Here is a 16,285-nt window from a genome sequence, read left to right as displayed (position 1 = left end):
CGCTGTTCTTCCTCTTATTTTCTTAAAGGCACGGTTTATTTACCCTTGTTGTAACACTGCCACCAGCTGTGCTGGAGCGATATCGACTCCATGTTGCTCAAGTGGTTTTTGATGCTGGTTTTACAGCGCCACCCAGCGGGTTAATTCGTATATTGATTCAAAAAGGATTTACGAGTTCCTGAGTGTCTGGGTTGGATTTTAAATATGATTTTTGGCTTATTTTTCAAAATCAACAAACTAACAGGTTAACACTTCTGCAAAAGCAGCTACAAAAGGCTCACTATATGGAAGTATCATGTACTGCAGAGAGACAACAGCTAGGCTCCCACAAAACAGATTGACAGTGCAATTTATTATAGTAGCCTACTTTTTAATCCAGACGAAGGCAAAATAACTTTATTTGAAGCCTGGGGTGCATTCCTTTAATTTCAAAATGGTAGCATAAATTGCATAGAACACTGCAATGCAATCAATGCAATCAAGTCATTCTGATGCATAATACTTTTGCATTTAGACTTGGAATTTCACTAGGCTAACATGGTCTTCTGCTAACATTATCAGCACGTGTTGTCAGTGTGTGGAGTACCGGGTCACGACGTTGTCAAGGTAATGGACGCACACTGTGAAGAAAGGGCCTTTGCTGATTGGCTTGCAAGCTTGTGACATCTCGAATTCCGATCGAATCCTGACATCTGATTGGTCAGATCGTTTATCCCGTATGAAAAGCGGTTTAGGAGCCATTCAAGGTTTACAACAGCAAACCCCTGTGATTTATTCAGATAACCTCACGTAAACTATTTGATAGCTACAGCTATAACTATTTCATCCATAAAGTAAGTTGAAGATCTCTCTCTCAACCATTATTTGTTTTTGTTTACATCTAATGTTTTACTTAGACAAGCAGCAGCTTTAGCCTAATTATATGTAAGTGTTTAGCGAGTTTTCTTGCCATAATAAAATCCGTATCGCTTTCGACAATTCAAGGCTAGCGTCGTTAGCAAGATTGCAGTGATTGGAAGACACTACTTTGCAAACGAGCAACCTTTTGAAATCCAATACAGCGCTGTTTATAATACATTCATAATCAGTAGCAAGGTCAAGTTTGAATATGCTTGATTACCATGACAACGTAAAATGTTTTGAGCAGTGTGTCATAAATCAGGCACTCTTGTTAGTTTTTTTCTGACACATTTTCATATTTGATTTATTTTCACCTAATCCCCATTGCACTTCCTGTGTCAGGCTGCAGAGGTTAGTGTGGCTGGTGTGCAGGCTGAGGAGGTGCAGCTTCAGCAGGGGATGAGGGGAGGAGGAGGAGGTGGAGGAGCTGTCTTTGGAGAACCAGCAGGAGCCAGGCCATATCAGTACACCAGCTCAGCTGCAGGAAGAGCAGGACCAGCAGGGCCTCACACTGGACACAACAGAGGACCACACACAGCATGCAGAGGTAGACTTACTGTGTGCCTAAGAGGGGATGCGATGTGAATACTGAACACAATGGATGAGTGAATGTCTGATTGAATCAATGCAAGATTTCTTGGGGTCTGGTTTTGTAGAGCATCATCTAAAACCTGCAGAGGAAGATCACGTCAATAGAGGGCGCTATCACCAAAGTGACACCTGTAAGACCACGACTGATACCACTGTATTGCAATCTAATTCAACAGGCATAAAGAAAATAGTATAATCAATAGCCTACATTTACCATCCACCCTGGCTTCTGGGCTATGTCTCAGGATAGCGAGTCAGCAGACACTGAACCAATAGAACTTGAGACCCAGCTGAACCCCACAGTAGAGCAGAATCAGGAGCAGGACCTGCAGGCCTTACTGGACCAGTTGCACCAGGAGAGAGACAGTCTGAACAGACTGGTACAGAAGCTCAGCCTCACAGGTGAGTTACTCTGGGGCTGGACTGAGAGGAGAGGGGGTAGTGGAGAACGAGATGCCAGAATGTGATGTAGCATTGTTGGCTATCCTACAGAGAAAGAGCAGGTCCTGTTCACAGAGCCAGGCGGCAGGGGGAAACGTGGCTCTCGTCTGGACAGCTTCTTGCGGAGCGTGGAGGAGGAGAGGGACTACTACAGACAGGAAGCAGACAGCCTGAGGAGGATGCTGAGGGGCAGGTGCTCCTGTAGCCCCTGTCGGGGGCACCTCCAGAGCCGCAGCCCCACCCGCCAGTCCCCTGTCAAGGTAAAGGAATAGCTGTCTAATATTAACTAGAAATGTAAATAGGGATTTGTTACACCATCTTCAGTGTTATAAATGTATAAATGACGCTATATATATAATTTTTCAGAAATATTGGTAAATTAGCTTTGATTGCTTAAAGAAATTATGAAAAAGATTGGACATTTTTTTTCACTATCTAATCACGGCACGGGGTTGTTCACTGACAGACATGTCTTTTTTTAAAGTATATTACTTGATGGTTTCATTCAGAGAGACAAATAATCATATTTCTTAGCAAAATGCTATATATCCGGCTCACTCTCAGAGAAATAAGTAGCACTGCTAGGTTTTACACAGTCAAATGTAATACATGGTAACATTTTTAACTGTAGAAATTATACATTTTTGACATCAATATAATAAAATAATTCAATAAAATGAATTCAGTAATATAAGACCTGTGAAACATTTACATTTTTTCATTTTAGTCGTATAGCAGATGCTCTCATCCAGAGCGACTTAAAGTAAGTGCATTCATCTTACGGTAGCTAGGTGAGACAACCACATATCACAGTCAAATATTCAGGATACCAACATTTCATTCCAGCGAAACAATACAGCGTTTAGCAAAAAAAGCAACATTTTCATACACACTAAAATCTATTCATTAAACATCTGAGAACAGTAATATTTTACACACACATGAAGGTACCCATAAGCAATCAAATTTCTGACCAATGTCTCCTGGACTGTGAGCACTTTGTCATAATACTAATGTAACAGCTGATGTACTCTTTTGAAATCTGACATCATGTCTTGTTCCCCTGTTTTGGGCAGGGGGGCAGCTATGATTCTGAGCTGATCAGGGTCTTAAGAGAGCGGGACGAGATGCAGAACATGCTGGATAAGTATGAGCGCCACCTGTCAGAGATCCAGGCCAACGTGAAAGTTCTGACTGCCGACAGAGACAAGACCAGCATGCACTACCAGCAGGCCAGTACCATTCTTAAAGGAATAGTTAACTCCAACAAAACACATTTTGTCCGACTTTTTCTTCGCTCAGGACCAAATGAATGGGAAATAATTTTGCTGATAACAATCCCTTTCTTCATCAGGCCCAGCAGGAGATAGCGTCGCTGCGTCGCGAGGTACTGAAATCCAAGTCGTCGCGCGCAGCTAAGAGCAGTGTCACTGTGTCGGCTCAGAGCATCCTGAAACGCGTGGAGGCGGAGAGAGACGAGGCCAAGGTCGACCTCCACCATATGAGCACAGAGAGGGACAGTCTGAGGGAGAGACTCAAGGTCAATATATTAACCAGATTGGACAATAATCTACTTCTGAGTGTTCCAGCATTGCCATTTATTGACTACCAATTTTTCTTTTTAAATTGAACCTTTATTTAACCAGGAAGGGCTCATTGTGATTAAAATCTCTTTTTCAAGAGCGCCCTGGCCAAGATAGGCAGCACTACGTCATAACAAAAAATTACTGACAGACAACATGAAAAACTACAAGTAATCTAGTAAAAACCATTGAATTCACAAGAGTATAAAACAGCAAATTAAAAACATTGACAGGTCAGGGAATCAACCTCAAAATCCTTCATCAGTGATTTAAAAACACCAATCGGGACAAGTTCTTTCAGTTTAAAAGTGTTTTGTAAGGTGTTCCAAGACGATGGCGCAGAGTACATAAAAGCCCTTTTACCAAATTCAGTTGGGACATTTGGAACAGTTAGCAGGATATAGTCCAGTGAACAAAGAGAGTTCCCACCACATTTCTGAACAATAAAAATGCACAAATTAAAAGGTAGTAAACCCAAAATGGCTTTGTAAATAAAAGTATACCAGTGACTGAGCCTACGAGTGACTAGAGAAGACCAGCCAACCCTGGTATAGAAGGTGCAGTGGTGCGTAAGGGTTTTGCAGTTTAAAATAAATCTCAATGTGCCATGGTAAAGGGTGTCAATTGATCTCAAACATGAGCGGAAGCATTCATACATAAAACATCCCCATAGTCTAGTAAAGGCATAAATGTAGCTGATACCAGCCTCCTTCTGGCTTCAAAAGAAAAACAGGCCTTATTCCTAAAATAAAATCCCAATTTCAGCTTCAATTTTTTGTAAGTTGTTGAATATGCAATTTAAAAGAGAGGCCACCATCAATTAAAATTCCAAGATATTTATATGAGGTTACAACCTCCATCTCCTTGCCCTGACAGGTAGTAATAGGTGAAAGGTTCAGAGGTCTATTTCTTGCATTAGAAAACACCATTAGTTTAGTTGTCAGTGTTGAGGATAAGCTTCAATTGACACAAGGTATGTTGAACAGTATAAAAAGCAGTTTGCATGTTCTGGAAAGCTTTTGTAAGAGACGATGCACAACAGTAAATAACAGTATCATCAGCATAAAAATGAAGTTGTGCATTTTGGACATTTGTCTAAATCATTTATATAAATAGTGAATAAGAGAGGACCAAGTACAGAGCCTTGGGGCACACCATTCAAGACAGACAATTTAACAGACATAAGCCCATCAAATTGAGTGCACTGAGTTTTATCAGACAGATAGTTAGCAAACCATGCAACTGCATGCGCCGAAAGACCTACACTCGACAATCTCTGTCACGGCTTTCGTTGTGGGAAGGAGGAGCGGACCAAAATGCAGCGTAGTTGTGATTCATTTTATTTAATACAGAAACTATACACGCCAAAATAACAAACATACAAAAACCGAAACAGCCCTATCTGGTGCAAAACACAGAGACAGGAACAATCACCCACAAACACACAGTGAAACCCAGGCTACCTAAATATGGTTCCCAATCAGAGACAATGACTAACACCTGCCCCTGATTGAGAACCATATCAGGCCAAACACAGAAATAGACAAACAAGACATCCAACATAGAATGCCCACTCAGATCACACCCTGACCAATCAAAACATAGAAACATACAAAGTAAACTATGGCCAGGGCGTGACAATCTCTGCCATAGTATAGCATGATCAACTGTATCAAACGCCTTAGAGAGATCAATAAAAAGTGAGACACAGTGCTGTTTTTTGTCAATGGCTTCAGTGATATCATTTAAAACCTTCATGGCTGCTGTAATTGTGCTATGCTTATTCCTGAAGCCCGATTGGTACATTGATAAAATAGAGTTAGTAAATAAAAACTATTTTAGCTGTTCACTTACAAGGGTTTCAAGTATTTTCACCAGGGGTGACAGCTTTGAGATTGGCCTATAATTATTTAAAATAGTTGGATCTCCCCCTTTTAAAAGTGGTAGGACAAATGCTGATTTCCAGATCTTTGGAATTTCATTACATTCCAGGGTTAGATTGAACAGAGATGTAAGTGGTTCAGCTATGAAATCAGCTGCCAGATATAAAAAGCAGGGATCCAAAAGATCAGGACCTGCAGGCTTTCTCTGATCTAAGGATTTCAGGGCTTTATGTACCACCTGCACTGAGAATGGTAAAAAGCTAAAGGTTTGACCAGCTCTCACTGGTTCATCCACACAGGGTTGTACAGAGACAGAGGACACTGAATCAAACAGCCTACCAGGTGATACAAAGTGCTCATTGAAACAATTCAGCATTTCAGTTTTGTCATATATAGCAACAGTCCTTCAAAACACATGACGGTAATTCATTAACATTACTGTTACCAGACATAGACTTAATAGCCTTCCAAAACTTTCTAGGGTCATTCAGGTTATCGGTGGTAACAGACATAAAATATTCAGACTTGGCCTTCCTGAGAAGAAAAGAACACTTGTTTCGTAACTGCCTAAAAATAAGCCAATCAGCATCAACATGATTTCCTTGCTTTAGCCCAGGCTAGATTACGGTCTATTACCAATGAAAGTGTGGGTGTGTATCCTGCTGAGAGAAAGTGTCTTATGTGTGTGTTGCGTGTTGTCAGATCTCTCAGGAGAAAGCCATCAGTGAGAGGGCTCATCTGGAGCAGAGGGTGGAGGACCTGCAGACAGCCATTCTCACTGTGAGTGAGGAGGAGAAAACCTCCATAGAAACACAATGACTAGAACAGACACACTCTTTAAATGTCCTTAGTTTGGAATGGAATGTTCGTTCTGCTAATTGCATTTCATGGTGATTCTCCTTGCTGTAGCTGGAGCATGAGCGGGGGGACCAGAAGAGCCGTCTTGCCCTGATGAGAGAGTCCATGATGGGGCTGGAGGAGGAGGTCCACACCCTGGGCAGGAAGCTGACCGCTGCTGAGGACGAACACAGCAGGACCAGGAACGAGTGTGTCATGCTGAGGTAAGCAAGGAACCAGCTCTGATGTATGAAGTCATGTGGCTGGGGATTCACTTCCTGCATCAGCCACATACTGGACACGTGTGGGAACTGTTCAAATCAAATCAAATTTATTTAGATTTACATTAGCTGATATCTCAAAGTGCTGTACAGAAACCCAGCCTAAAACCCCAAACAGCAAGCAATGCAGGTGTAGAAGCACAGTGTCTAGGGAAATCTCCCTAGAAAGGCCAAAACCTAAGAAGAAACCTGGAGAGGAACCAGGCTATGAGGGGTGGCAGGTCCTCTTCTGGCTATGCCGGGTGGAGATTATAACAGAACATGGCCAAGATGTTCAAATGTTCAGAAATTACCAGCATGGTCGAATAATAATAATCACAGTAGTTGTCAAGGGTGCAGCAAGTCAGCACCTCAGGAGTAAATGTCAGTTGGCTTTTCATAGCCAATCATTAAGAGTATCTTTACCGCTCCTGCTGTCTCGAGAGAGTTGAAAACAGCAGGTCTGGGACAGGTAGCACGTTCGGTGAACAGGTCAGGGTTCCATAGCCGCAGGCAGAACAGTTGAAATTGGAGCAGCAGCACGTCCAGGTGGACTGGGGACAGCAAGGAGTCATGCCAGGTAGTCCTGAGGCATGGTCCTAGGGCTCAGGTCCTCCGAGAGGAAGAGAGAATTAGAGAGAGCATACTTAAATTCACACAGGACACCGAATAAGACACTCCAGATATAACAAACTGACCCTAGCCCCCCGACACATAAACAACTGCAGCATAAATACTGGAGACTGAGACAGGAGGGGTCAGGAGACACTGTGGCCCCAACCGTTGCTTCTATGGCTTCCATTTAATCCCTTTTAAGTGTGTACGCGCACGTGTGTGTTCAGACTGTCCAACAGTGAGACACAGAACGCTCTGAGTGACAGCCAACGCAGACTGACCTCCCGCATCGGAGAACTACAGAATTCCCTGGAGAGGAACAAACTGCTGGACGAGAAGAACGGTGAGGAGACAAGGTCTGCCTCTGTGTGTGTGTGTGTGTGCGTGTGCGTGTGCGTGTGTGTGTGTGTGTAATAACGCTATTTCAGGTAACCTTACCGAACTGAGCCTTATCTGTTGTGTCAGACTCTCTACTGAGGCAGATGTCTGGTCTAAGAGAGGAGGTGAGCAGTCTACAGTCCACCATCACTGACCTGGACCAGAGGAGAGACTCCCTGCAGGAGCAGATGGAGAACAAGACTGACCTCCTTAACTCAGCCCACAACCAGCTGGACAACAAAGTAATCAACTGAACACTAACTACACACACAGCCAATTGTACCTGCCAGCCACTATGTTTAGGAAGTTGACATGTCCACTTGGATATCACCTCTTGAGATGTGACACATTGGTCTAATATCAGTGATTGAGTGATGGTCTCTTTGGTTTCCATGTGTTTTTCTTCAGGAGAAATCCATCAGGAATCTCAGGTTGTCCATTGAGGATCTGGAGACATCAGCAGAGTGAGTCTGAGTTGTCCAGTACCACAAAGCTTCACACAGCAGCATCAGATGCCAGGTCACCATACTAAGGCTCACTCAGACACGCATACAGATTGCACCACCTGTGTAAGTTAACCTCGAAACTCTGACCCCTGGCTGTGACCTTTCTGTTCCCCAGGAGATTTCGTGAGGAGCTGGCAGGGCGGGAGAGGGAGCTGGAGGCTTTGAGGAGGAGGCTGGGGGATGCGGGGGAGGAGCTGGGGGCTTTGGCCAAGGTGAAGGATTCCACCCTGAGGGAGAATGCTCAACTCCAAGAGGAACTGGACATGAGCCGCCTCAACAACCAGGTCAGATACAGCACTTTCTGACCAAACCAGAGCACAATTATTATTTTTTAACTTTGAAATTATCAACCAAATTATTTAGGGAGGATGGTATGCAGCCTGGTATCTGTCTCTGTTCAGCTATTACATTCCACTCCTTGTACTCTGTGTCATTGCCAAGTGACAGGAGTGGCAAGGATTGGAATGTTAGCTAAGAAGACTGGAACCCAGACTAGATGCCATGGGCTCATGGTCCAGAATAGATTGGTTTGGGCAAACAGTAGTAGAAAACACTAGGATGCCATATTATTCATGATATACCAAACTTCATGGCCATCATCTCTTTAGAATCTCACAAACACTTTGTAAGGTCTAGTTTGATTTGCTGTCCAGGCCCTGGAGCTGAATTCTGAGGACTCTGCCCAGGAGGTGAATGAGCTGCAGAGGAAGGTACAGGACTATGTGGCTGACATCTCCCGCATCGAGAACCTGCTGTCCACCAAGGTACCCTCTGCTGTAACTGAATGGATGATATTTCAATCTGTGATCTGTTAGTTATGTCTTGTCAAACTAATTATAACTCATCCAGAGTAGCTATGGCTGCATTTACACAGGCAGCCCAATTCTGATATTTAGCCCAAACATTGTCAAAAGATCTGATCTGATTGGTCAAAATACCTATTAGTGGAAAAATAATCCAAATTAGGGTTCTGTGTCAACGCAGCCTTTGAGTTCCAGATCAATTCCTTTTTGAAAATGTGTTTTATTCCTTTCCTCCTTGTGCTTTACTATAAGCGCCAATCAATGTTTTCAGACTGGAGTTGGGTAGGGATTGATAGCCAAGACCTTTTCACTTGCACTGATTCATTGTGGAGCTAAACAAATAATCAAAATGTGTGTGTGTGTCCACCAGGAGCGGGAGTGCAGGGAGCACCAGGAGGCTCGGCGGCGTGCGTCGGCCCAGGCCGAGAGCTGGGAGGGGCAGGCGCGGCAGGCGGAGGGGAGCATCAGCGAGCTGAGGCTGGAGCTGATGTCCTCAGACATGGAGAGACGCAGACTCAAGGAGAAGGTGGAGGCTCTGGAGGCCAGTCTGCAGGAGGTCTGTCTAACCTCACTGTCTCTATCATTAGGGATTATCACTGGTTACACACAGGGTCATATTCATTAGACACCAAACAGACTGAAACAGGGTGGGACTACCTGAAGTTGTCCAATAACAAAAACACATTTTACTTTTCTGTTGTAAAAGGTTTTGCGACGTTTTACCATGTTGTGCATAATGAAGATGACCCTGGACTCCTATAGTTGTGTGTATCCTAGGCGTTGTCTGCAGAGCGGAGCTGCAGCAGCCAGGTGTCTCAGCTCAATAGGAGTCTGCTGCACACTGAGGAGCAGTTGAGACAGGCCCAGGGGGAACACACTGCCACTCAGACTGACCTGGAGAAGACCAGGGAGCTCTGTGTCAAACTGGATGCCAGCAAGGAGGCTGTGAGTCATGGAGGGGATGGTGTGTGTGTGTGTGTGTGTGTGTGTGTGTGTGTGTGTGTGTGTGTGTGTGTGTGTGTGTGTGTGTGTGTGTGTGTGTGTGTGTGTGTGTGTGTGTGTGTGTGTGTGTGTGTGTGTGTGTGTGTGTGTGTGTGTGTGTGTGTGTGGAATAATAGTGCAGACATCAAAACTGAAATAACACATATGGAATCATGTAGTAACCAAAACAGTATTAAACAAATCTAAATATATATTTTATATTTGAGATTCTTCAAATAGTCACCCTTTGCCTTGATGACAGCTTTGAACACTCTTGGCATTCTCTCAACCAGCTTCATGAGGTAGTCACCTGGAATTAATTTAAATTAACAGGTGTGCCTTCTTAAAAGTTAATTTGTGGAATTTATTTCCTCCTTAATGCGTTTGAGCAAATCAGTTGTGTTGTGACAAGGTAGGGGTGGTATACAGAAGATAGCCCTATTTGGTAAAATATAAAGTCCATATTATGGCAAGAACAGCTCAAATAAACAAAGAGAAACAACAGTCCATCATTACTTTAAAACAGGAAGGTCAGTCAATATGGAAAATGTCAAGAACTTTGAAAGTTTCTTCAAGTGCAATTGCAAAAACCACCAGGCGCTATGATGAAACTGGCTCTCATGAGGACCGCCACAGGAATGGAAGACCCAGATATACCTCTGATGCAGAGGATAAGTTCATTAGAGTTACAAGCCTCAGAAATTGCAGCCCAAGTAAATGCTTCACAGAGTTCAAGTAACGGGCACATCTCAACATCAACTGTTCAGAGGAGACTGCATGAATCAGTCCTTCGTGGTCGAATTGCTGCAAAGAAACCCCTACTAAAGGACACCAATAATAAGAAGAGACTTGGTTGGGCCCAGAAACACGAGCAATGGACATTAGACCAGTGGAAATCTGTCCTTTGGTCTGATGAGTCCAAATTGGAGATTTTTGGTTCCAACCGCCGTGTCTTTGTGAGACGCAGTGTGGGTGAATGGATGATCTCTGCATGTGTATTTCCCACCATAAAGCATGGAGGAGGTGTGATGGTGTGGGGGTGCTTTGCTGGTGACACTGTCTGTGATTTATTTAGAACTCAAGGCACACTTAACCAGCATGGCTACCACAGCATTCTGCAGTGTTACGCCATCCCATCTGGTTTGAGCTTAGTGGGACTATAATTTGTTTTTCAACAAGACAATAACCCAACACACCTTCAGGCTGTTTAAGGGCTATTTTACCAAGAAGGAGAGCGATGGACTGCTGCATCAGATGACCTGACCTCCACAATCCCCCGACCTCAACCAAATTGAGATGGTTTGGAATGAGTCGGACCACAGAGTGAAGGAAAAGCAGCCAACGAGTGCTCTGCATATGTGGGAACTCCTTCAAGACTGTTGGAAAAGCATTCCAGGTGAAGCTGGTTGAGAGAATGCCAAGAGTGTGCAATGCTGTCATCAAGGCAATGGGTGGCAATTTGAAGAATCTAAAATATATTTGGATTTGTTTAACACTGTTTTGGTTACTACATTATTCCATATGTGTTATTTCATAGCTTTGATGTCTTCACTATTATTCTACAATGTAGAACATAGTAAAAATAAAGAAAAACCCTTGAATGAGTAGGTGTTCTAAAACTTTTGATCGGTAGTGTATGTCAACATGTTTGTGTGTGTGTGTTAACAGTACACTGTGTGTGTGCTTGTAGGTGCACTGTGAGCTGGAGCTGCTCAGGAAGCAGCTGTCCAGTGAGCGTCTGAGCATGAAGAGCCTGGAATCCATGCTGGTGTCCACCAGGGAGAAGGAGCTACACCGACAGCTCAGCTCCCAGGAGAGACACACAGAGATCCAGCTGCTCAGGGACAAACTCACCGCGGCCGACAGCAAGGCGTGAGCAGACACTTGGTCGCCGTTGGAAGGGTTTCTGATTTGTTCGGTTCCCTGTTTTGACAGCTTCCCTCTTTGTTTCCCTCCCATCTTTTTCTCTCTTTTCATCTATCCACCTCCAACTCAATTCTCTCTCCCTCTCTACATTTTGTTTTATCTATCTATCTATCTATCTCTCCCTCTCTCTCTCTCTCTCTCTCTCTCTCAGGAGCTCTCAGCGTAGAGAGGTGGCTACATTGAGTACTCTTTCGGCACAGCTAGAGGCTGACCTGGACATGACCAAAAGACAGCTATCTACTGAGCGGTTTGAGAGGTCCGTCTGTCTGTCTGTCTGTCTGTCTGTCTGTCTGTCTCTCCTTGCTTGTCGTAAAGGCTTGGCTTGTGCTTAACTCTCTCTCTCTCTCTCTCTCTCTTAGGGAGAGGGCAGTGCAGGAGCTGCGTCGTCAGGGTCTGTCGTCATCGTCCTCTGGCCTGCATCCCTCCTCCCCTCACCTGCGTCGCTCCCTCAGCCCCAGCAGGCCCCTGTGGTCCACCGCAGACCACCTGGCCAGAGAGAGATCCCCAGAGAGGTGGGCCCCCTCCCTGAACACCTCACATTGAATACAGCACACATATATTTCTACATCTCACTCTGTGTGTGTGTGTGTGTGTGTGTGTGTGTGTGTGTGTGTGTGTGTGTGTGTGTGTGTGTGTGTGTGTGTGTGTGTGTGTGTGTGTGTGTGTGTGTGTGTGTGTGTGTGTGTGTGTGTGTGGTGACAGGAGCCTGGGGTTCAAGGACCTCTACGACTGAACAGATCTCTCTCTGGAGGAAAGACAACCCAACCTTCTCTCTAGTCCTCACTGTGCTATGATGTCATTCTTCAACTCAAACCTGTGATGTCATGATCAGGACCTCAGGTTCAGAACAACCCTCCTAGACCGGAAATAGTTTAACAAGTGTCATCTCAAATGTATGTTTTATTACATTTTACAAACTGACATCACTGTGTTTGGTTGTGTATTGATCTGTAAAATGAGTTACCATTCAGTATATTTTTGATGAAGATTTGATTCAAATGAAATGCAGCTAAAAGAGGGAAATGATGTTCTTTCATTAATATATTCTATTTTTTGTAAATTGTCTGAGAGAAGGGCTTTAATAAAAAAAAATGTTTTGTTCTTTTCAGTCATAAGTCAGTTGAACCTTGCAGAATGGTACTGTAGGCTACATGTTCAACTGGCCACTCAGTGTGTCTCTTCCCCTGGGATGCTTTGTTCTCTAAATCATAGATGGGAAACTGGTGGTTTTCACAGCCCCCTTTTGTAGGCTTGCGGATTAATTTACAAAATGTGGTATTTTGATTTATTGTTGCCGGGGTCTCAACTTACTGTTGAGAGTTAGAATAGTAGAAGGTGCAATTGTGCATCAGCAGTTTTTCTCTTGTAATGTCAGTCACTGACGGTCACTCAATTAGGCCGTCGGCAAATTTGAGTTATGATTGGTAAGTTAGTCGAGCCATCTAAACTTATAGTAATCATGGTCAAATTACCGACTGGGGGCCCCATTGATATTGTTATTCACTCTCACTCAGATATCATATTAAAAACTGCAATTATTTCTCTCCAACCTATGGCAAAAATTAATAGAATTGCAGGAAATTAGCTATAACACTGCTCATTTATCTCTGCCCCATTGCATAATGAGCAGAATTGCATGAAATTAGGCTCATGGTGAGAGCGTTGGGCCAGTAACCAAAAACTTGCTGGATCGAATCCCTGAGCTGACGAGGTAAAAATCGGTCGGTCTGCCCCTGAACAAGGCAGTTAACCCACTGTTCCCCAGTAGGCCTTCATTGTAAATAAGAATTTGTTCTTAACTGACTTGCCTAGTTAAATGAAGGTTAAATACAAGTTTTTTTTAAATAAAATATACAATTTAAGTCTTCTCTCAGCCCAATGGCAAAATGTTAATAATTGCCTCAAACTTGCTTTAAACTGCAACATTTTCTCTACGCCCCAAGGCAAAATGTGTAGAACTGCAGGAAATGAACTAAAACAAATGTTTTCTCTCTGCTGCCACTAAAATGTTTTGCTCACAAGGGCCCCCAAAGTGCTATGGCCGACTCGGACTGCATGTGTTCGGTATGCAGACCTGCTAGCTGCATGATGAGTTCAGTTTCCCCCGGGCCCCACCCCACACAGAAGGCAGGTACAGTAGGTTATACGTGCTATGACCGATCACCATGTTTACTGATTGACTAGACAGACACATGATAATCCTGCAATAAACTAAACAGATTGGACAGGCACAGTACACCCAACACGAGAAACAGCATTTACAATCATTAGGAAAGATAATATCACAGGGGTTTGTGAAACACAAGCGGCAATCTATTTGAATATACCGTATCTACGGCATGAACAGATACTCTCACATCACACATCAATCAACAACAACAAAAAGAAGCTTGCACTGTTTCTATCCAGCGTTATTTTATGACATTGTGTAATATTATGGTTCATTGGACGTGGAAAGATGTGCTTCGGAGAGATGAAATAAGACCAATAACCAGGAAAGACGTGAGAACAAGGTCACCTTCAGCATTAAAATGGGAAAGCCCTGAAGAGGGAAGCAGAACAGGAAGAGAGGGAGCAGTGAAGACACAGTGGGGGGTACCAGCTAGTTATACCTGTGGAGGGCGTTCTGTAGAAATTAGTATGGGGGAGGGGTGTGTGTGTGTGTAGTTTCATGGTGTGACTAGCAGTGTGTCATAACACTTCTGTTCTGTCTCAGAAGTAGATTGGGTAGGCTGAATGTCTGCTTCCTGCCCAAGGTAATGACTATCCAAAGGTTGCTGCCAGGTTGATGGCAGGGTTCTGCCTGACTACAGGATGCAGGAGAGCAGAATTTCTAGTCCCCCCAAGTTTTCTATATTTCATTTTATTGTTAATTTGGAAATCTGTTACAAAACATTCCTATGCAAGATAGAGATACACAGTGTATGTGATCCTATAGAAACGTAAACAAGGGTTGAAATTATTATGTTTTAGTCAAATATTAGATCTGTTTGTGCTTCTTGTGGTCAATCTGCAGTCTACAAATGATTTGTAATTATGTTCTGGCCCCCTGACCATCGTCCCGAGGCTGAATCTGGTTGATGATGTCTGTTCTAGCGGGTCTTTAAAATGGCAGAAATCATCTACATAGAAAAGAAAGAGTAGAATGGATATTAATGGGATTTTTTTCCACAACAAGACCATGGTACTGGCCTACCGAGCAGTAAGAGGAACTGCCCCTCCCTACCGTCAGGCTATGTTCAACACCCTACACCCCAACCTAAGCACTCCGTTCTGCCAGCCCTACAGGAGGGCAGCTCCCGCTCAGCCCAGTCCATGCTCTTCTCTGTCCTGGCACAGCAATGGTGGAACCAGCTTCCCCCTGACACCAAGGCAGCAGAGTCCCTGGCCATCTTCCGAAAACATCTAAAACTACACCTCTTCAAGGAGTATCTTAAATAATCACACCCCATCGTGAACTAACACTCGCACTTTACTTTTTCCCTCTTACCGGCGCTGACTTTGCTGATAGCTACTTTATTGAGGGAAAATGTACCTACTATGACTGTGTGTGGTTGTCCCACCTAGCTGTCTTAAGATGAATGCACTAACTGTAAGTCGCTCTGGATAAGAGCATCTGCTAAATGATTCAAATGTAAAAATGACAGTGGTATTCCCATTATAATGGATCAGCAGAAGTTGCCATTCATTGTTCCACGTATGTGAAGAACACTGAGAAATGCACTGAACTCTGAGAGACGAATGTGAAAAGCTTTGAAATGGGAAGATACTGTACCTTGCAATACCTTCATTTGGAATTCACCCAATATTCTTCGTAAATATGAGAGAAAGAAGTGGGTCTCAGTTAGGATAGTTAATAATCGAACCGATGTTAGCTCGCCTCTCCCTTGTCACACCATTCCTCTGGAAACCATGACAGCGAGGTTCATGTTTACACAAGCCTTCTTTGTTGGGGAGCAACACACAAGACATTGGACATTTCTATCTCTGGTAGTCCATGTTTTCCGGGCTGAGGTGTGCAGGTTCCTCCTTCACCTGTACAGGCAACATAAGGCCACACTCTTAGAGGTAGTGGTGTCAGAAAGGTCAGCTGTCTGACGCCTAACCGTTGATTGGGTGGGTGGGCTGTCAGGTAGACACATGAGGCTTTCAGGTAGACCCAGGAGGCTGTCAGGTAGACCCAACGCCTACAACGGGTCACTAATTACAACTTATGAGAAAAGTGACTTATTCACTCGAATTATTAACTCTTTATGAACACATACTGAGATATGTAACTGCATTCAGACATTTAAATACTTTTGAATGGGAGAACTTAGGAAATGTCTATAAATTTAGACATTTGCCGAAGAACCTAAAAGGTATAGAGGGGATATGATGCAGGACAACACAACACAAAGCATTACATGGGCTTGCTCCTACCTATCTCTCTGATTTGGTCCTACTGTACATACCTACACGTACGCTACGGTCACAAGACGCAGGCCTCCTAATTGTCCCTAGAATTTCTAAGCAAACAGCTGGAGGCAGGGCTTTCTCCTATAGAGCTCCATTTTTATGGAACGGTCTGCCTACCCATGT

At 43.8% G+C, this 16,285-nt stretch overlaps 1 protein-coding gene across 1 annotated transcript; it reads left to right on the top strand.

Annotated features, from left to right (window-relative positions):
- The first annotated feature begins 4 nt into the window (after nt 1-4).
- LOC135542723 (testis-specific gene 10 protein-like) lies at nt 5-12,808 on the top strand. Its single transcript, XM_064969864.1, has 18 exons — nt 5-1,447; nt 1,668-1,893; nt 1,984-2,192; nt 3,009-3,164; nt 3,287-3,472; nt 6,101-6,178; nt 6,308-6,459; nt 7,338-7,453; nt 7,576-7,730; nt 7,897-7,952; nt 8,110-8,278; nt 8,648-8,758; nt 9,168-9,353; nt 9,575-9,742; nt 11,469-11,650; nt 11,856-11,960; nt 12,064-12,216; nt 12,407-12,808. The coding sequence occupies exons 2-18, from the start codon at nt 1,728-1,730 to the stop codon at nt 12,435-12,437; spliced, it is 2,379 nt and encodes a 792-aa protein (XP_064825936.1). The 5' UTR covers nt 5-1,447; nt 1,668-1,727; the 3' UTR covers nt 12,438-12,808.
- The last annotated feature ends 3,477 nt before the right edge of the window (nt 12,809-16,285 follow it).

This window comes from Oncorhynchus masou, chromosome 6 (assembly GCF_036934945.1).
Source record: "Oncorhynchus masou masou isolate Uvic2021 chromosome 6, UVic_Omas_1.1, whole genome shotgun sequence".
NCBI lineage: Eukaryota > Metazoa > Chordata > Actinopteri > Salmoniformes > Salmonidae > Oncorhynchus > Oncorhynchus masou.
This window is presented reverse-complemented; position numbering and strand designations above follow the sequence as displayed.

Excerpts from the sequence above, each read along its gene's own strand:
- LOC135542723 (XM_064969864.1), top strand. The coding sequence starts at position 1,728 with ATGTCTCAGGATAGCGAGTCAGCAGACACTGAACCAATAGAACTTGAG. Across the intron at positions 6,179-6,307 it reads TGCAGACAGCCATTCTCACT|CTGGAGCATGAGCGGGGGGA; the intron begins GTGAGTGAGGAG and ends TCCTTGCTGTAG. Across the intron at positions 11,651-11,855 it reads ACCGCGGCCGACAGCAAGGC|GAGCTCTCAGCGTAGAGAGG; the intron begins GTGAGCAGACAC and ends TCTCTCTCTCAG.